At 38.7% G+C, this 16,903-nt stretch overlaps 3 protein-coding genes and 1 non-coding gene across 4 annotated transcripts; 1 reads left to right on the top strand and 3 right to left on the bottom strand.

Moving 5' to 3' along the window:
• Nucleotides 1-3,563: 3,563 nt before the first annotated feature.
• On the bottom strand, nt 3,564-5,935 carry LOC106453169 (malignant T-cell-amplified sequence 1-A-like). Its single transcript, XM_013895426.3, has 9 exons — nt 5,784-5,935; nt 5,621-5,685; nt 5,108-5,189; nt 4,959-5,026; nt 4,770-4,867; nt 4,238-4,374; nt 4,077-4,144; nt 3,886-3,949; nt 3,564-3,757 (listed from the first exon to the last, which is right to left on the bottom strand). The coding sequence occupies exons 2-9, from the start codon at nt 5,629-5,631 to the stop codon at nt 3,740-3,742; spliced, it is 546 nt and encodes a 181-aa protein (XP_013750880.1). The 5' UTR covers nt 5,632-5,685; nt 5,784-5,935; the 3' UTR covers nt 3,564-3,739.
• A 266-nt stretch (nt 5,936-6,201) lies between these two features.
• Nucleotides 6,202-8,746, top strand: LOC106453171 (ATP-dependent Clp protease proteolytic subunit-related protein 3, chloroplastic). The gene is made up of 10 exons (XM_013895427.3): nt 6,202-6,607; nt 6,723-6,824; nt 6,902-7,024; nt 7,110-7,169; nt 7,284-7,380; nt 7,467-7,540; nt 7,714-7,767; nt 7,854-7,937; nt 8,077-8,199; nt 8,505-8,746. The coding sequence occupies exons 1-9, from the start codon at nt 6,320-6,322 to the stop codon at nt 8,170-8,172; spliced, it is 978 nt and encodes a 325-aa protein (XP_013750881.1). The 5' UTR covers nt 6,202-6,319; the 3' UTR covers nt 8,173-8,199; nt 8,505-8,746.
• A 188-nt stretch (nt 8,747-8,934) lies between these two features.
• Nucleotides 8,935-9,006, bottom strand: TRNAE-UUC. Its single transcript has one exon. It is a non-coding gene; the product is annotated as a tRNA-Glu (tRNA).
• A 385-nt stretch (nt 9,007-9,391) lies between these two features.
• Nucleotides 9,392-10,791, bottom strand: LOC106453172 (protein SRC2 homolog). The gene has a single exon (XM_013895428.3). It carries the CDS (start codon nt 10,525-10,527, stop codon nt 9,565-9,567), a length of 963 nt encoding a protein of 320 aa, XP_013750882.1. The 5' UTR covers nt 10,528-10,791; the 3' UTR covers nt 9,392-9,564.
• Between the last annotated feature and the right edge of the window lie 6,112 nt (nt 10,792-16,903).

Below are 16,903 nucleotides of genomic sequence, written 5' to 3'. Positions count from 1 at the left end.
AGCAAGCTCGATGATAAGAGCACACCATGTGTTCTACTTGGATACTCTGAAGAATCCAAAGCCTACAGACTGTACAATCCAAAGACTAAGAAGATGATGACAAGTCGAGATGTGGTGTTTGAGGAAACAAAAGAATGGGATTGGAACGAGGATCAAGATCATCTCACGGAAGGATCGTTAACATGGAATGGAGATGATGTGGATTGGGAAGAAAGTGATGAAGAAGACAACAATGGAGAGGTGGAAGATAACAACAACGAGACTGAGCAGCCTGTAGAAGACGCAGTAGAGAATCAAGAAGAACATACTGCGGAGATCAGGGAGGGCAGAGCCAGAAGACCTCCAAGCTACTTAAAAGACTATGTGCACTGCATTGAAACCATTGATAATGAAGAAGAAGTGGTCAACATGGTGGAGATAAATGCAACAGATCCTGTAAACTTTGAGGAAGCAGAAAAAAACTTGAAGTGGAGAGATGCGATGACAGAAGAGATAAACTCCATTGAGAAGAATCAGACGTGGGAGCTGTGCACGTTACCTAATGGAGCCAAGTGCATAGGCGTGAAGTGGATTTACAAAACCAAGCTGAACGAGCTCGGAGAAATTATTAAGCATAAGGCGAGGCTGGTAGCTAAGGGATATTCTCAGGAGCTTGGAATCGATTACACTGAAGTATATGCTCCCGTTGCACGCATGGACACCATTAGAACCATTCTAGCCACTGCAGCTCAGAAGTCATGGATCGTGTACCAGCTCGACGTCAAGTCAGCATTTCTTCACGGAATCCTCACTGAAGATGTCTTCATACAACAACCTAAAGGGTACGTAGTGAAGGGACATGAAGACAGTGTCTACAAGCTTCACAAGGCATTGTATGGTCTGAAGCAAGCTCCAAGGGCCTGGTTTAGTCGCATTGAAGAATACTTTCTGAAAGCTGGCTTCGCAAAGTCACAGAACGAGGAGACATTGTTTCTCAAGGTCGACAATCAAGGTAATATCCTGATTGTGAGTGTGTACGTTGATGACCTTATTTACACAGGAAGCAGTCTTGAGATGATGATGGAGTTCAAGAAGTCTATGCAAGACGAGTTCGACATGACTGATCTTGGGAGGATGAGGTATTTCTTGGGCATTGAGGTGCATCAGAAGGTGAATGGAATTCACATATCTCAAGCCAAGTACGCTCGGGAGATTCTCAAACGGTTCGACATGGAGGATTGCAACTCAGTTACAAATCCTATGGTGCCTGGAGAGAAGCTTGACATGGATGCTGAAGGAGAAAGAATAGGCGAGACACTCTATACGCAAATGATTGGGAGTCTCATGTACATTACAACCACACGACCTGACCTGCAATTCTCGGTGAACTTACTCAGTCGCTTCATGTCAAAACCTACAAGACTCCACGCACAAGCTGTGAAGAAGGTACTGAGGTACTTAAAGGGGACAACAGACTTTGGTATTTGGTACAATGGAGGAGGAACAGGGGAGCTATGTGTCTACACTGACAGCGACTTTGCTGGAGATATCGATAGCAGAAAGAGTACCTCAGGGTATGTTTTTCTTTTGGATAATGGGGCAGTTGCATGGTGTTCTAAGAAGCAGCCAATAGTTACTTTGTCCACGACTGAAGCTGAGTATGTGGCGGCATCAGTTTGCGCATGTCAAGCTATTTGGTTCAAAAGAGTTATGAAGGAGTTGGGACATGAGATGAACGAGAGCACCATTATTCAATGCGACAACACGTCAACAATTAAGTTATCTAAGAACCATGTATTTCATGGGCGTTGCAAGCATATTGGTGTCAGGTTTCATTTCTTACGTGATCTGGTAAATGAAGGAGAGATAAGCTTGGAACATTGCGGTACTGAAGAACAAGTTGCTGATGTATTCACAAAGGCATTAAAGAGGGAAGTGTTCGAGAAGATGAGAAGCAGACTTGGAGTCTGCTCAGTCAAGGATAAGCTGAATCTTGAAGACCAAGTTTAGCTTAGGGAGGGTTTGTTGGAGCAAAACTACCATTTGAAGTTTGGAGCCGTTGGAGGTTTGATTTAGTCTTTCACGTTTGTTAGTTGTTTCAATAATGTCCTATTCTTTAGGACCAAGTAGTTTCCAGTTCTAATGGTTTAGTTGCGTTAGTTGTTGCTTTATTTCAGGAGCTCTTTGTTTCATTGTAATGCTACTTATAGCTATTGCTCTCAGTTGAATACAATTAGAGTTTCATAAACACAAAACAGAGCATTTGGGATTACAGTAATGGGACAGGATATTGTCCGAACAGAACAGATGAGCTTACCAAGTGAGAGAGATCAGAAACGGTGTCACGTCGACAGAGACGGAGGAGGAACTGGTCGTCGAGTTAAACGACTATTGAAAGGTAGTGGAGCCGAGCCGGTAACGTTAATTGTAATTGATGGGATTGAAGTCAGGCCTAAACGTTAAAAACTGAGTGCCTAATATTTTGGTTAAGTTGATAAATTGTCTTTAGTTTAGGTGGAACATTATACGATGAGGAAAAATTATAATGTGTTGGTCAGTGATACAACTGATGGAAATCATTCATTATTATTGAATTTAGAGTTTTATGACTGAATCATAAATCATTCATTATTACTCCCTCCGTTTCTTAAAAATAGATGTTTTAGTGTTTTCACACATTTAAAAAAATACATTATTCATGCATCGTTTTTTTAAAATTATCAAATTTTAATGTTTTTTAACCGATAATCTTTCAATAAATCCAATTAATTTTATTAAAATTTACAATTTTGTATAGAAGCCATAAAAAATTTATTTTTGTGAAACAAATTTTTTTTCAAAAATTTCCATCTTAACGTAACAAAGAGAGTGTTATTGAACGTAGACTATGACTTGTCATGTGGACAGAAGAAAAAAAAATCCATGAAGTCTTTTGGTTCGCAGTCGCATGGCGAGTTAATGTAAAAAGTTATATTCGTTGACATCTTTGGTTCGCATGGCAAATTATTCCAAGCATCATTAATTATCTTAATCAAATATCTTATCAAATGTAATATTAATATATTTTAATTTTATTATCTCATCTCAGTTTCCATGTGTGGAAATTAATATTGAAATGTGGAAAATTATGGAAAAGACGTGTGCGTTGTGCATGCAGCATGTTTGACCAATGAGTTCATGATGTGAGCAAATGTCGTCATTTTTTTCGCATTACTTGAGAATGAGGACATTGTTACATCTTTTCGAACTTTGGGTGTCACCAAATCTAATTTACCTGGGAGTACGTGGGTAAATAAAAAAAAAAATTATTGTTCATGATATTGTGCAAGCACATGAATGTCTGTACTATCAAACGACACCTAATAACTAATTAGTAGGCATAAGTTTCAAACAAAAAAACTAATTAGTAGGCACATTCTGTTCCTAATTAGCTGTCATCTTTATACGTTTACTAGTTCTTCGTACCGCTCACTAGTTACAAACTAAAGTGATCTGATAGCAGTTTGCTTAGGATGTTCGGTTAGGAACATTTACCAAAATACTTAGAAACTGTAACCTTGGCTAAGGTTGATAACGTTCGCTCATAAAACAAAACATCAAAATATTTCATAACAGAAGCTAAAAGGTTGATCCAAGACAAAAGCTCCACAAGTTTAGAGACGCATAAAATTGAGATCATAAAATTGAGATCATAATAAAAATTGAGATCATAAAAATTGAGATCATAAAAATTGAGATCATAATATATCTTCATGCTCCTTCAATCTAGCCGTTCCATCTGCAGACAACATCAAACAAACATGCAATACACATTTTATAAACGTTTGCTTTGCGTTCTTTCAAAAATCGATTAAGTAGAGTCTCAACGAATCCTTTGATTGACTCGATGCAAGAGGGGATTAGTACCTTCCAGAGACCGTCGTTGAGGTAATGCATGTTGTCCACTCCGATTCCTTTGTTGATGCTCTTACTGTGAACAAATACACAAGCAAAACCGAATAAGAGATGTAACAACACAAACATAGACCACATAGTCAGAAAACACTTGTACTAAACTAGCATCAGCAAAGACCAACTCATAAAGAAATTGAACTTACATGTCCTTGGCTGACATTTTGGTGAAGCCTATTGCTAAGGCATGTTGCTTTCCTTCTGCATATATAGCCTAAACAAATACAGACTCATGAGTTAAGATCAACACAAACAAACAAAAAAAGATAACATCCCAAGAAAGAGTTAGTTTCTTCTGTGTTCATACCACTGGTCTTTCTGCGCCAACTTCTTCATCAAGAACGCCTCCAGGGGATGTAAGACCAGGACACATTATGTTTGCACCAGAGAAAACAAACTTTATTGCACCTCTATCAACTTGAAACCTCTTCATTATATTTGGATCTGCAAAACTCCAAACATTCAGTTACCAAATTGACTCTATGTGAAAATTACAGGAACGCAATGTTTTCAAGAACATTGTTTACTCTCCCGGTAACAGCATATACTAAATTAATGTGCATGTCTAACCAACCATACAAGGACATTCGTATATAATTCAATGGCTTGAGCTAAGCAAACGAAACACCAGCTTACAGAAACCAAAACCTCGTATATTGTGAGACATACTATTCACCCTATATCCAGTATCTGAAGTTTGAACCACAGACAAATTCTACTGCAGAGCACATTACAACTAACAGGTGAATACATCATTTGTTGGAATAAAGACCCCAAAATGTTATACTGTGAAAACGAGACCATATAGCATGAGGGGTGTGAAGAAAGAGTGAGGTTACATTGATGAAGAAGCCGCAGTGTTGGCATGTATGGCCCGTCGCGGATACAGAAGAAGAGGGGCACATTGTTGACAACAACTAGGGTAAGATGGTTTGGGCTGCACGAGAGACATATTCAGGAATACTCTAAGCGGATAAAGAAAGTTCAGTAAACATAGCACTGATATATGAGTTTGTTATTTTACGAACCACTTCACTACAATGAGAGGAGACTTTTTGGGAAGTAGATCGTCCATCACTGTTTCAAGTCCCGGGTACTGCAACATTTTAAGATAAGACATCTTTATATCCACACAAAGTACATATAATCATAAGACAGGACAAAAGAGCAAGCATACCTCATCTTGAATGCTCTGGCGAATCCTACGTTGAACTGAAGTCTTTACTTGGTTTTGCGATGAAACCTCCTCCAATGAAAACCTAAGTTAAAATAGTTTACATACCGTATACACTATACACAATGGTAAATTAAATAGATCCAAAAGCCTATCCAGGTAACAGACTCTCATAAAGAACACTTAAACTTGACTGAAGTAAAGAAATAGATTTTATAAAAGGACTCAATAGGAAGGTGTAAGCATGCAACTGGAGATGGATAAACACATAATCAGTGATAGTTGTGAGCTTAGGCTGGTCTAATAAAGACTACAGCCTAACAAAGACACCTACAACATATTAACTGGGAATGATCGCTTTAAAAACACTAAATCAATCACGTAATTCATAAGAATTCAATTGAATATCAGAGGGGAGTGACAAACTAATGAGAAAAGGCAGCACATGAAGTTTATATTGAATTTGATAAAACTTTTGATAAGAAAATGGTTGATAAGAGAAGAGAGATGCTTTACTTCTTGAACATGTTGGATGAAAGGTTCCGTCTTTGTTAAGTTTACAAGATTGGTCGATGCATCAGCTGAAAACAATGAGCAATGGAAGTTGATAATAGAGATTTTGTCCGAACATAACAAGTAATGGGGCAGGATATTGTCCGAACAGAACAGAGGAGCTTACCAAGTGAGAGAGATCAGAAACGGTGTCACGTCGACAGAGACGGAGGAGGAACTGATCGTCGAGTTAAACGACTATTGAAAGGTAGTGGAGCCGAGCCGGTAACGTTAAAAATCCCAAAGTGATTCCGATCTAGTGTTCCCGTTTTCTTCCAAAACGACTGTGTTTTGAGATAACCTAGGAAACGAACGAAAGACCCGCTGGTCCGGATCCAACTGGATAAAGCCCATGTAGTAGCCCGAGACAACCCAACTTTTCAAGGCTTATAGAAATCAATAATGGGCTGACTACAACAATCTCCATCTTTCTCAAGAAATTCGATCCAACGGCTGCCAGAGTTGGTAGGATTTCCACTTTACATGTGGCAATTACGAACGTGTCTCATATAAACGGGCCTGTAACTGGGCCTGGACACTATAAACCGGGTCAACCCGAAGTCCGGACCCATCATTTCATCTCTCCTACTCCCAGAGCATCGCTAAATCCTCTGGTATCCATTCTCCAACGAGTCCATTCTCTCGAGCTTTCGTTCTTTGACAATGGCGTCTTGCTTGCAAGCATCGATGAATTCTCTACTTCCACGCTCTTCTCCTCCTCCTTCTCTCTCTTTGAACTCATCCGGGAGGAAAAACTCGAAGGCCTTTCGCGTCAAAGCCGCTGCCAAAATCCCTATGCCTCCGATTAACCCTAACGATCCCTTCCTCTCGAAGCTCGCTTCCGTCGCCGCGCAATCGCCGGAGAGACTTATCGCTCGGCCGTTCAACGCCGATACGCCGCCGTATCTTGACATCTTCGATTCGCCTCAGCTCATGTCTTCTCCTGCTCAGGTTGAACTCATCTCTTCCCAATCCGATTCCTAGGCTTCTTGCCACGTGTAGGTTAAAATCGTTTAAGTATTACGCCTCTAGCTCTTGCTGATTGAATCTGTTGGTTTGAGATTAGGTTGAAAGATCAGTGGCGTATAACGAGCACAGGCCAAGAACTCCTCCACCAGACTTGCCATCTATGCTTCTTGACGGGAGAATTGTTTACATTGGCATGCCTGTAAGTGATTCTTGGTGGGGAGACTGTGTAGATTGAGACTAGTGTTGTGGTGCTGACTGTATTTTTTTTTTTTTCAGCTTGTGCCGGCGGTTACAGAGCTGATTGTCGCAGAGCTGATGTATCTTCAGTGGCTGGATCCCAAGGAGCCTATATACATTTACATCAACTCCACAGGGACTACTCGTGACGATGGCGAGACTGTGAGATCTTGAACACTTTGTGAATGATTAATGACTCTTTTTCTCATTTTTTTTCTAATATTGATGAACGATGTTGAGTGAACAGGTTGGAATGGAATCAGAAGGCTTTGCGATATATGATTCTTTGATGCAGCTTAAAAACGAGGTAACGTTAATTTTAAACTGCTCGTGAAATGCAAACGTATAAGTAACAGACTTGAACAGTTTATTTTGTCTCCGAAGTGTTTTTGTGTGAGCTGGTTAGTTCTTACTTGTGCAGGTACATACAGTCTGTGTGGGAGCAGCCATAGGTCACGCATGTTTGTTACTTTCAGCGGGCACAAAGGGTAAACGGTTTATGATGCCACACTCCAAAGGTATTTATATTAGTGCATTCTGGTCGAGTGGATTGGTCAATCTTGATAGTCAAGAGATTCTCAAGTGTTTGAACAATATGTTGCAGCGATGATCCAGCAGCCTCGTGTTCCTTCTTCTGGGTTGATGCCTGCCAGTGATGTCCTGATTCGTGCCAGAGAGGTTTGATTTTCCCTCTGTACACTTTGTATCCTGGAAATCTAATTTCAACTGAGATATTTTCATGATGTTTTGCTTAAACGTTTCTCTTTTGAGAATTTGGCTCGGAATACTAACCTTGAGGTGAAGGAAATTGAGTTATAGTACATCTCTCACGTTCCTGGTTGCAATTGCAGGTTATAACAAACAGGGATATACTTGTGGGACTACTAGCAAAGCACACTGGGAATGTGAGTGGATAACATTTCTCTGGCTTTATAACTTTGAATGGAGAAACTTTTTGGCTGATTAAAAATCGTTATAATTTGTTATTTAGTCCGTGGAGACTGTGGCTAACGTGATGAGAAGGCCGTATTACATGGATGCACTAAAAGCTAAAGAATTTGGAGTCATTGACAAGGTAAAGTTTATGTGCTGTAAAGTACTATGTAGGACTGTCTATTTGTTCTTAATTAGAATGTTAGTCTTTGATATTCAGTAATCGTTAAGAAATTTTTGTAACTTGGTCTCACAAAAGTTTGTAACATTTTTGTCACCAGGTTCTTTGGCGTGGTCAAGAAAAGATTATTGCAGACGTGGTTCCTTCAGATGAATTCGATAAGAATGCTGGGATTAGAAGCGCAGAACGAGTTTAGTTTCAAATACTATTGCCTCAAATCTCTGTAAGTGACACCGCTCAACTCTTTATCACTAGTCTTCATTAAAAGGGAAATAGTCCTTGGTCAGCCATGAGTAGGTAGCTTAGCCAAACCATTCTTTCAGTCATCGCTTACCATACAACCGGTTTATGCTTAATTAGAGGGCTAGCACAAAAAGTTAGCATATAGCAATCTGATCATTCATCTAAATCACCTGCAAATCTTTATACAAGATGATTCGAAAATCTCATGCATAAGGAAATATTTAGTTTTTTTTTGTTCATTTTGAACACACTATAACATTGTTTGCTTCAACTCTTCATTTACAGGTTTCAGTGGAGAACATTAAATAGAATTACAAACTGAACAAACTCCTTGGCTGCACGACTACCTTGTTTCGAACCATTTGTGGTAAATGTCAATCATGCGGTTAGGAGAAACATATTAAAATGATCCTCAAAAACTATGTTATGAAGTTGTAATTTGTTTCAAAAGTCGAAAGTAAATACAATGTTGAACTCTCTCTTTTTGTTTTATCCCCTCCGATTTCAATATTGAAAAATTTAGACTAGTCTTTTTCTGTCGGCTTATTAGGATTTGCATTGTCAGTTTGACTTTGCCAGATTGAATTAACAATACGATTCATTAAAAACTAAATAGTGCGTGCGGCATGTAATTACGTTCCTGATGGTATAGCTGCATGATTGTTGACCCAAATAACACCAAAACTTAGACAAAATGAAAAATGAAACATAAAAGCTCCGTTACCGGGAATCGAACCCGGGTCTCCTGGGTGAAAGCCAGATATCCTAACCGCTGGACGATAACGGACTTGTTGTTTGATTATATATCACATATTTAGAAAGGCAAATATATTAAGAAAGCCAAACTCAGCTTGCCACTCTTCTTTCCGAGATCTCTCCGACTCTTGAATCCAAACTACTAGGGAATTAAAGGGCTGTTTTATAGTTTAGGCTTATAAGACATTGGATTTGCAGTGTTTATTTCATTGTTTTAGGTTTTTGCTCTCTTTTTAAGGTCGCTAGGACAAGTAAAAAGTTAGGAATTAAAGAAAGTCTGTATGAAATAGATTTTGAGAGAGTAATTACACTTCTTTTGAAGTGCCAATGCTTTACTATTTGTTGGTAAACAAAGAACTTGATTATCAATGAGTTTAGTGCTTTTATGATGCACATTATTCTTGCACAACGCAAAATAAATCAACTTCATTTTTTTTTAAATTAAACTAAGACAAAAAGACAAGAAGATAGAAATGATCCACCAAAGAGAAAAACAAAGCAGCAGTTAACTAAGAAATTGAAAGTTTTTTTTTTTTTTTTTTTTTGAACAACAAGAAATTGAAAGCTAATACCATAAAGATAAGCACAATCAGAAATCACCCATATCACCCATATCTGCCATGTCATCAATTGCTTCACCAACAAGCAACCCACCCAATAGCCCAGCTCCAAGTCCAAGCCCTAGACCCATTCCAGCTCCTCCATGCTTCTTCGGTTTCTGCGGTTGACCACCATAAGCTTGCTGTTGCGGGTAACCATACGGACCCTGTGGCGGATACCCATAACCTGGACCCTGTGGCGGATACCCATAGCCTGGACCCTGTGGTGGATAACCCGGGTAGCCTCCTTGTTGAGGTGGATATCCACCTTGTTGCGGGTATGCACCGGGAGGCGGATACCCACCAGGCCCAGCTGGAGGATAACCACCGGGACCACCAGGTGGCGGATATCCACCGGCCTGTGGGTAACCGTAAACACCGCCATGTTTATCATCATGTCCTGGAGGAGCCGGGTATGCAGCCGGGGCGCCTTGTCCGGGCGGGTAAGCTGCGACGGGCTGATCCGTAGACTTGTGGTCAACACTCGATGAGCCAGGCGCGTGAGGATCACTCGAAGACCCGAAAGTGTACTTCTCACCAAACTTGAACGAGAACTTGAGAGATCCTTTGGTCTTACCGTTAGGCAGCTTCACAGCATACGTAACCGTTTTCTCCTCCTCCACGTCACCCTCCTTGTTGTTCTGATCCAAAAGCTCCTTCAACGGAACGCTAACCTCTCCGACTGGTTTATCACCGGCGATGGGACGATCAGCGACGATCTGGATGACAAGTGTGAGATGGTTCTCACGCGCTGCTGTGTCGTCGACGGTGAGCTTCATCTGATGCTTCCACTTAGGTTTCGTCCCGCAGTCTTTGTCCACCTTTGTCTTCTGCTTGGTCCTTGCGTCGTTGTTGAGGGAAACGACGGCGTATAGGTCTTGCTTGCCGATCAGCTGGATGTCTTTGAGGTCCTCTGCGGATATTATCGTCAGATCCAACGGTCTACACTCCATCGTTTTAAAGAGAAGATTGTTTTTTTATGAGACAATGAATAGGAGATAGTGTAACGATGTATATATATAGGAAAGTAAAGTATGCATTTGTGTTAAGTTAAGATCGGTTCAAGAAGAAGCAAAAGGTTTTAACCACACACGGGATGAACACGTACAAAATAAAGAAACGCGTTTTTACTTTTTTAGTATTCAGTTATTTTTTCTAAAATTTGTTATTTATTTCTTATTCCAAGTTTAATGTTAATTAGTTTACTAAATGGTAGATTTTGGGAATCTAAACGTTTCGTGATAATGGCATATCTGAACGTTTTAGAGATTTTGCTATATGAATATATGATGATGGTTAATTAATATCATGCGTTTTTAAGTGGTGAAAATAAATGGAAGTGAAGATACCATTACCATTTAACCACGCGAGTCTGATAAACAGAATTAAGATTTGGCGTGAATATTAACCGGAGCTAGATCTTTAGTAAGTGTTATTGGTTGTCGTATTTTAATGGATTTGAAAATCCGAACTAAATCTAGTGTTATTGGTTCTATGATTTTCAAATCTGTATTAAAATCATGTGTTATTGGTCTAATGATTCATAAATTCTATATCAAATCAAGTGTTATTCAATCATACGGATTTACTAATATATTTGATTTAATAATGGATTTAAATGGATTTGTTTGGATTTTTTAGTTAAAAATACAAAGACTCAAATCCGAGGAAAAACCTCCGGATTTGCATATTTTACTTGGATTTATAAATACTATATAGATTTCTAAATCAATCAAAATATATAAACCAATAACACCTCCTTAGTTGACAAAGATATAAACTGATAAGCTACATGTTAATATTGTCAACTGAATACCATACTATATAGTTCTTTTTTAGACATCTTCGATCTATTTCCCTATTTTTTCCTCTAAAATATGAGAATTCTATAATAGAGATGGATTTGTCTCCAATGTATTCCTCTATTTATTCCTCTAAAAAAAATATTTTTGATATATTTTTTTCTAATTTTACAAATAGTACATTTTACTTCTAAAAGTTGAAAACCAACCCAATTTATTTTAACATTCATAAAATTATGATATTATTTACATTGAATATTTTTATAGAAACTATTAATTATATAAATAAAAAGGATGATTATATATTTATATAAACAATATATTTTCACTAAAAAATATTTATTTTAATTATAATTGTTAAAGTAAAAAGTTAAATGATCATTTTGTGAATAAAAAAGTATCTCTCCATTATAGAGGAATGCTATTTATTCCTCTAAATATAGAGATGAAAATAGCAATCTCTATTTTAGAGGAAGAAACACTACAAGAAAACATATTTTTTACTAGGGCAGTATTCGTTGTAAATTCGTCGTAAACGGGGTGTTACGACGAATTAACGTCGAAAAACGTTTCGTTGTTAAACGTCCGTCGTAACGGAGGTTTCGTCGTAAACGACTCGTTACATTTACGACGAAATATATTCCTCGTAAAGCGCAGGGAAAGGATTCGTCGTAAACGCCACGTAAGACTTCGTCGTAAAGCCCACGTAATTGTTTCGATGTAAAGCACACGTAAATACTTTCGTTGTAAATCACTCGTAAACATTTCGATGTAAAATCCTCGTAAATATTTCGATGTTAATCACTCGTAAACATTCGATGTAAACTCCATGTAATGTTTACGAGGAGTTTACATCGTTTCTTATTATATTATTATTAATTAGTATATAATAGATTTTAATTTATATTTAATATTCAGAATTTAAAATAATTTAAATTTTAAAACAAAATATGAAATTGGAAAACATATTTTTAAAAAGTCATACAATAATATTTAAATTCATAATACAAACAGAAAAAAAAACTACATATTGTCGAAGTAGTTGGTGGGGTTGCTCGGCTGTTGACGGGTTGGATCGGACTCTTGGGGATCTCGTGGTGGCATTCCAAGAGCGGCTCGTCTCTCACTCAACATTCTCTGCATAACCGGGTTTCCCACGGCCATCACGTCTAGCAAATCCTCAAGAGAGTCTAAACGAACCTGCTGGCTATCCATTTGAGCCTTCTGGCTATCCATTTGAGCCTTCATCTGAGCAGTCTCTTCATCCCGTCTCGAAGTGTATGACGAAGTTGCCCTTGCAACTTCGTTAACAGAGCCTATACCGACTATCCGTCCCTTCTTTTTAGGAGCCACCTATAAAATCAAAACATATATTAATATAGTTAATTATGTTAAAATATTTAAAATAATGTAAACTAAAATTTTAAGTTACCTCTTCGAAGATTCTGTCGACCTCTTGGGTGGACAATGTGACTGGTAATCCATCGGGAGACTCCTGGGTTAGTTGCGTCTCCCGTTCTTCAATCCGACCAGCCACTGTTCGGAAGAGTTTCTCAGATGCAGGATCCACAAAAACTCCGTCGGATGTGGCGTGAGTCATCTTGAATAGGTCAGACAGAGAAGGTAAGACTCCCGTCTTCTCGAACTACAAAAAAAAATTAAATTAAATATTATAAATTATATTAATTGAATATTTTAAAATATATATTTAAAACAAAACTTACACCTTCTAGACGGACTCCTGCATGAGGTTTTTGTCCGGTTCTGTGAAGCATGGGCAAATGACCATCTTTATCCTTCGTCCTTCGAGAAGCCGAGCACGAATTGGCCTTTCTGATCGAAGAGGGGTGCTCCCAATAGGCGATGAGGCCATCCCACACATCCGTCGTGAGCTCAGTGGGCTTTCCCTCATACCCGTAGATCTCCCACTTGTCCTTCCAATCAGAGACTGTGTTGCAGAGGCGTATCTTTGCCTTTGCAACAAATTCCGCCTTCACCCTCTCGGTGATTCCCAAAGACCAATGCCACTTTTGCGGAAACATAAAAATTTTGAAAAATTACAATTAATAATAAATATTAAAAATATATATATATATATATTTAAAAGTGAAAATTTAATTAAATTTAAAAATCTTACCGCAAAACATTTAAACTACGTGATCTTAACGTGATTTGGTGTCTTGCTCCAGTTCGGGTATGCCCCGTCGTAGTAACCCTTAATCGTCGCCGAAACGCTCCGGCTAACACGGTTGTTAGCCCCAAACCTGAAAAAAACAATTTAACCGTTACAAAATAAAAATTAATTAAATTTTAAAGTAATAAAAATTAATAACTTACCAATAAGTTCCTCGGGGTCTATCGGGGTCTAGAACATCCAAACCCTCCCGTCCAGGCTGGGCAAGCAAATCCTCCACCGTATATCTCGCGAAGGGAGCATATGAAGGCACACGCAAATCCGGATGAACTGCACCTTCTGGGACAGGCTCAGGTGCAGCCGCTGGAGGAGGAGGTGGAGGCATCTGCGGTGGAAGAGGAGGACTCGAAAAAACTCTCTGAGAAGTCTGAGAGTCTGGAACTGCATCGGAAGACGATGGACCGGAAGAAGATGTACCGGAACCATCGCCAAACAACTGGGCATAAGTAGGTGCTGCTGGTTTCCTTCTAGGAGCCATCTAAAAAAAATTTAAATAAATTTAATCAATTATGACGACATAATTAAAAAATTATTCCGTTACCTAACTAATCACCTAAACTATAGGATTCCGTCATCTAACTAATCACCTAAACTAATTATCTAAATAATCACCTAAACTAATTACCTAACTAATTAATAACCTAAACTAACTTAAAAAAAAAAAAAGGAGGGAAGAGAATGTACCTTAGGGAGAGGAGAGGAGTTTAGGAGGAATGGACGAGGCAGCCTCGTCTCGGCGTCCCAATATATAAAAAATGTTTCGTCGTAAACGCGACGTAACATTACGACGAAGTTACCAGGCCCGCGTTTTTTCATTTACGACGAAGTTACCAGGCCCGCGTTTTTCGATTTACGACGAAATTACGTCGAAACATCGGTTTACGACGAATTTACAAGGCCCACGTTTACGACGAAGTTACCAGGCCCGCGTTTTTCCATTTACGACGAAATTACGTGGAAACATCGGTTTACGACGATTTTACAACGCTTAACCCTAAACACCGAGAATGAAATCCCTAAACCCCAAAGTCTCTTCTTCTCTACTACTTTGTGCTCTTTCTCCAACTTAAACTCTAAAACCCTAAAACTCCAAATAATTTTTTAAAAATTAACACAAATACATATTATATAAAACAACATTTGTTACACATACATTAGGATGGTAAAAAAACAATATTTCTTTAAACATACGTTACAATAGAGAAATACAACATCAGAGACATATATTACATCACTCTAAATCGTTTTCGTTCTCATCAATATTACATCACTCTAAATCGTTTTCGTTCTCATCACTATCATTACAATCATCATCGTCGCTTCTCTCGAACTCGTCTTCACGTGCTTCATCTGTCGCATCTTCGGGAATATCTTCATATTGAAAGTTTTGCGGGTCGATCAAAAGGATTTCATCAGTTGGTTGTTCTGGTACCTCAACTTCATTGATAGCGTCTTCTTCTTGCAAGGGCGGTTCTTCTCCAGCGACAATGCGTCCACGAGGTGTAATTTTGATAGCAGCTAACCAGTTTATCCCGGAAGTTCGAAGCCGAGGATAAGGAAGGAAGCTTACTTGCTCGGCTTGTGAAGCTAAAATGAAAGGCTCAAATTTGTTGTATCTTCTCCCAAAATTGACATCCACAACACCAAATTTGTTATACCGAATCCCTCGGTTCACAACAGGATCGAACCATTCACATTTGAAGAGGACGCATTTTAGCTTCAATAACCCCGGAAATTCCACTTCAATAATCTCCTGCAAGATCCCGTAAAAGTCCGTTTCACCTTTCACACATATTCCGTAGTTACTCGTTGCCCGATGTCTCCCATACTCGTATGTGTGAAAGGTAAATCCTCGTGTGAAATATATAAGTGATGTGGTGACCTTTGCAACTGGACCTTGAACCAATTCGTGAAACCATACGGGATGATAAGGATCGTCATAATCAACCTGCCAAAAGCAGTTATTCTTAATTAATATTGAAGTATCAAAACACTTACTTAATTAATCAATGTATGAGATATATTACGTACTTAATTAATCAATGTATGAGATATATTACGTACCTGTGATTTTAACCACTTGACAAAGTGCTTATCTTTACGTGTGTCCACATCAGTTGCAGATATTCCTGGTATTGCTTCTTCAACTTGAGATACAAACATGCTGCAAATTAAACAAATAATCAAGTCATACATAATTAACTGCAATTCATATAATTAACATTCACAAAAATATTTACCTTTCAAAGTAACGGGTCACAGCATCCTCGCAGTTGAGCAGAATATAAGTGTGGGCACTATGTTTATCCTCTTCACATGACCACCATACTTCTTTCGTTTTACCACCAAACCGTGCAATTTCGCAGAAAATGTCAGGAACACCATCAATTGGATATGATGTCGGTACTCCACCATCATCATATCTTCTAGGAACTCTTTTCCTCGTACGAACAGTTGGAGCAAAGTAGTATGATGTGAAGTTAGATGTTTCGGCTGTCAAACTTCCCGCAACTATTGAACCTTCCACCTTTGCAAGATTTCTTGCTTTCCCCTTCAAATGTTTCATCTGTCGCTCATACGGATACATCCATCCGTTGTGAACAGGTCCACGAAGCAATGCTTCATACGGTAGGTGGACAACTAGATGCTCCATGACGTCAAAAAATGAAGGAGGAAATATCTTCTCCAGGTTGCACAATATGATCGGAATGTTATGATGAAGTTGTTCGATGACTTCTTCCTTGAACGTACGTGTGCTGAGATCTCTGAAAAAAGCGCCGATGGCTGTATATTGCAAAAGTAATCAAATTAATAACATTTCATAACATATGTATATATATTAACGTTTTATAATTACCTGCAAGTGCTTCATGGACATTTGCTGGAAGGAGCTCGGCAAAAGCAAATGGAAGTAGTCGTTGCATAAACACATGACAATCATGACTCTTCATTCCGGAGAACTTTTGACCTCGTTCAACACATCTTGACAGATTTGAAACATAACCATCAGGAAACTTAACTTCTGATGCAACCCAGTCAAACAAGGTTGTTTTGGCTTCTGATGACAACCGGAAGATGGGAACAGGAACGTTTCCATTGCTCTTGATATGTAACTCACTTCTTGAGCAAATATCAGGTAAGTCCATCCTTGACTTTTTGTTATCTTTTGTCTTCCCAGGGACGTTAAGTAATGTATTCATGATGTTCTCAAAAAAGTTCTTCTCAATATGCATGACATCCAGATTGTGGCGTAAGAGAAGATCCTTCCAATAGGGTAGCTCCCAAAATATACTCTTCTTATGCCAATTGTGAGACACACCATATCCATCAGGC

Source organism: Brassica napus, chromosome C8 (genome assembly GCF_020379485.1).
Source record: "Brassica napus cultivar Da-Ae chromosome C8, Da-Ae, whole genome shotgun sequence".
NCBI classification, from domain to species: domain Eukaryota; kingdom Viridiplantae; phylum Streptophyta; class Magnoliopsida; order Brassicales; family Brassicaceae; genus Brassica; species Brassica napus.
The sequence above is the reverse complement of the archived record's forward strand: the minus strand, read 5'-3'. Positions and strand labels throughout refer to the sequence as shown.

What these genes read in the sequence shown, in the direction of transcription:
- LOC106453169 (XM_013895426.3), bottom strand. An exon ending in GCCAGAGCATTCAAGATGAG is followed by an intron (nt 5,027 to 5,107) that starts GTATGCTTGCTC and finishes AAAATGTTGCAG; the next exon opens with TACCCGGGACTTGAAACAGT. An exon ending in CCTCTCATTGTAGTGAAGTG is followed by an intron (nt 4,868 to 4,958) that starts GTTCGTAAAATA and finishes TCTCTCGTGCAG; the next exon opens with CCCAAACCATCTTACCCTAG.
- LOC106453171 (XM_013895427.3), top strand. Translation starts at nt 6,320, where the DNA reads ATGGCGTCTTGCTTGCAAGCATCGATGAATTCTCTACTTCCACGCTCT. An exon ending in TATGATGCCACACTCCAAAG is followed by an intron (nt 7,381 to 7,466) that starts GTATTTATATTA and finishes AATATGTTGCAG; the next exon opens with CGATGATCCAGCAGCCTCGT. An exon ending in TCCTGATTCGTGCCAGAGAG is followed by an intron (nt 7,541 to 7,713) that starts GTTTGATTTTCC and finishes TTGCAATTGCAG; the next exon opens with GTTATAACAAACAGGGATAT.
- LOC106453172 (XM_013895428.3), bottom strand. Translation starts at nt 10,527, where the DNA reads ATGGAGTGTAGACCGTTGGATCTGACGATAATATCCGCAGAGGACCTC.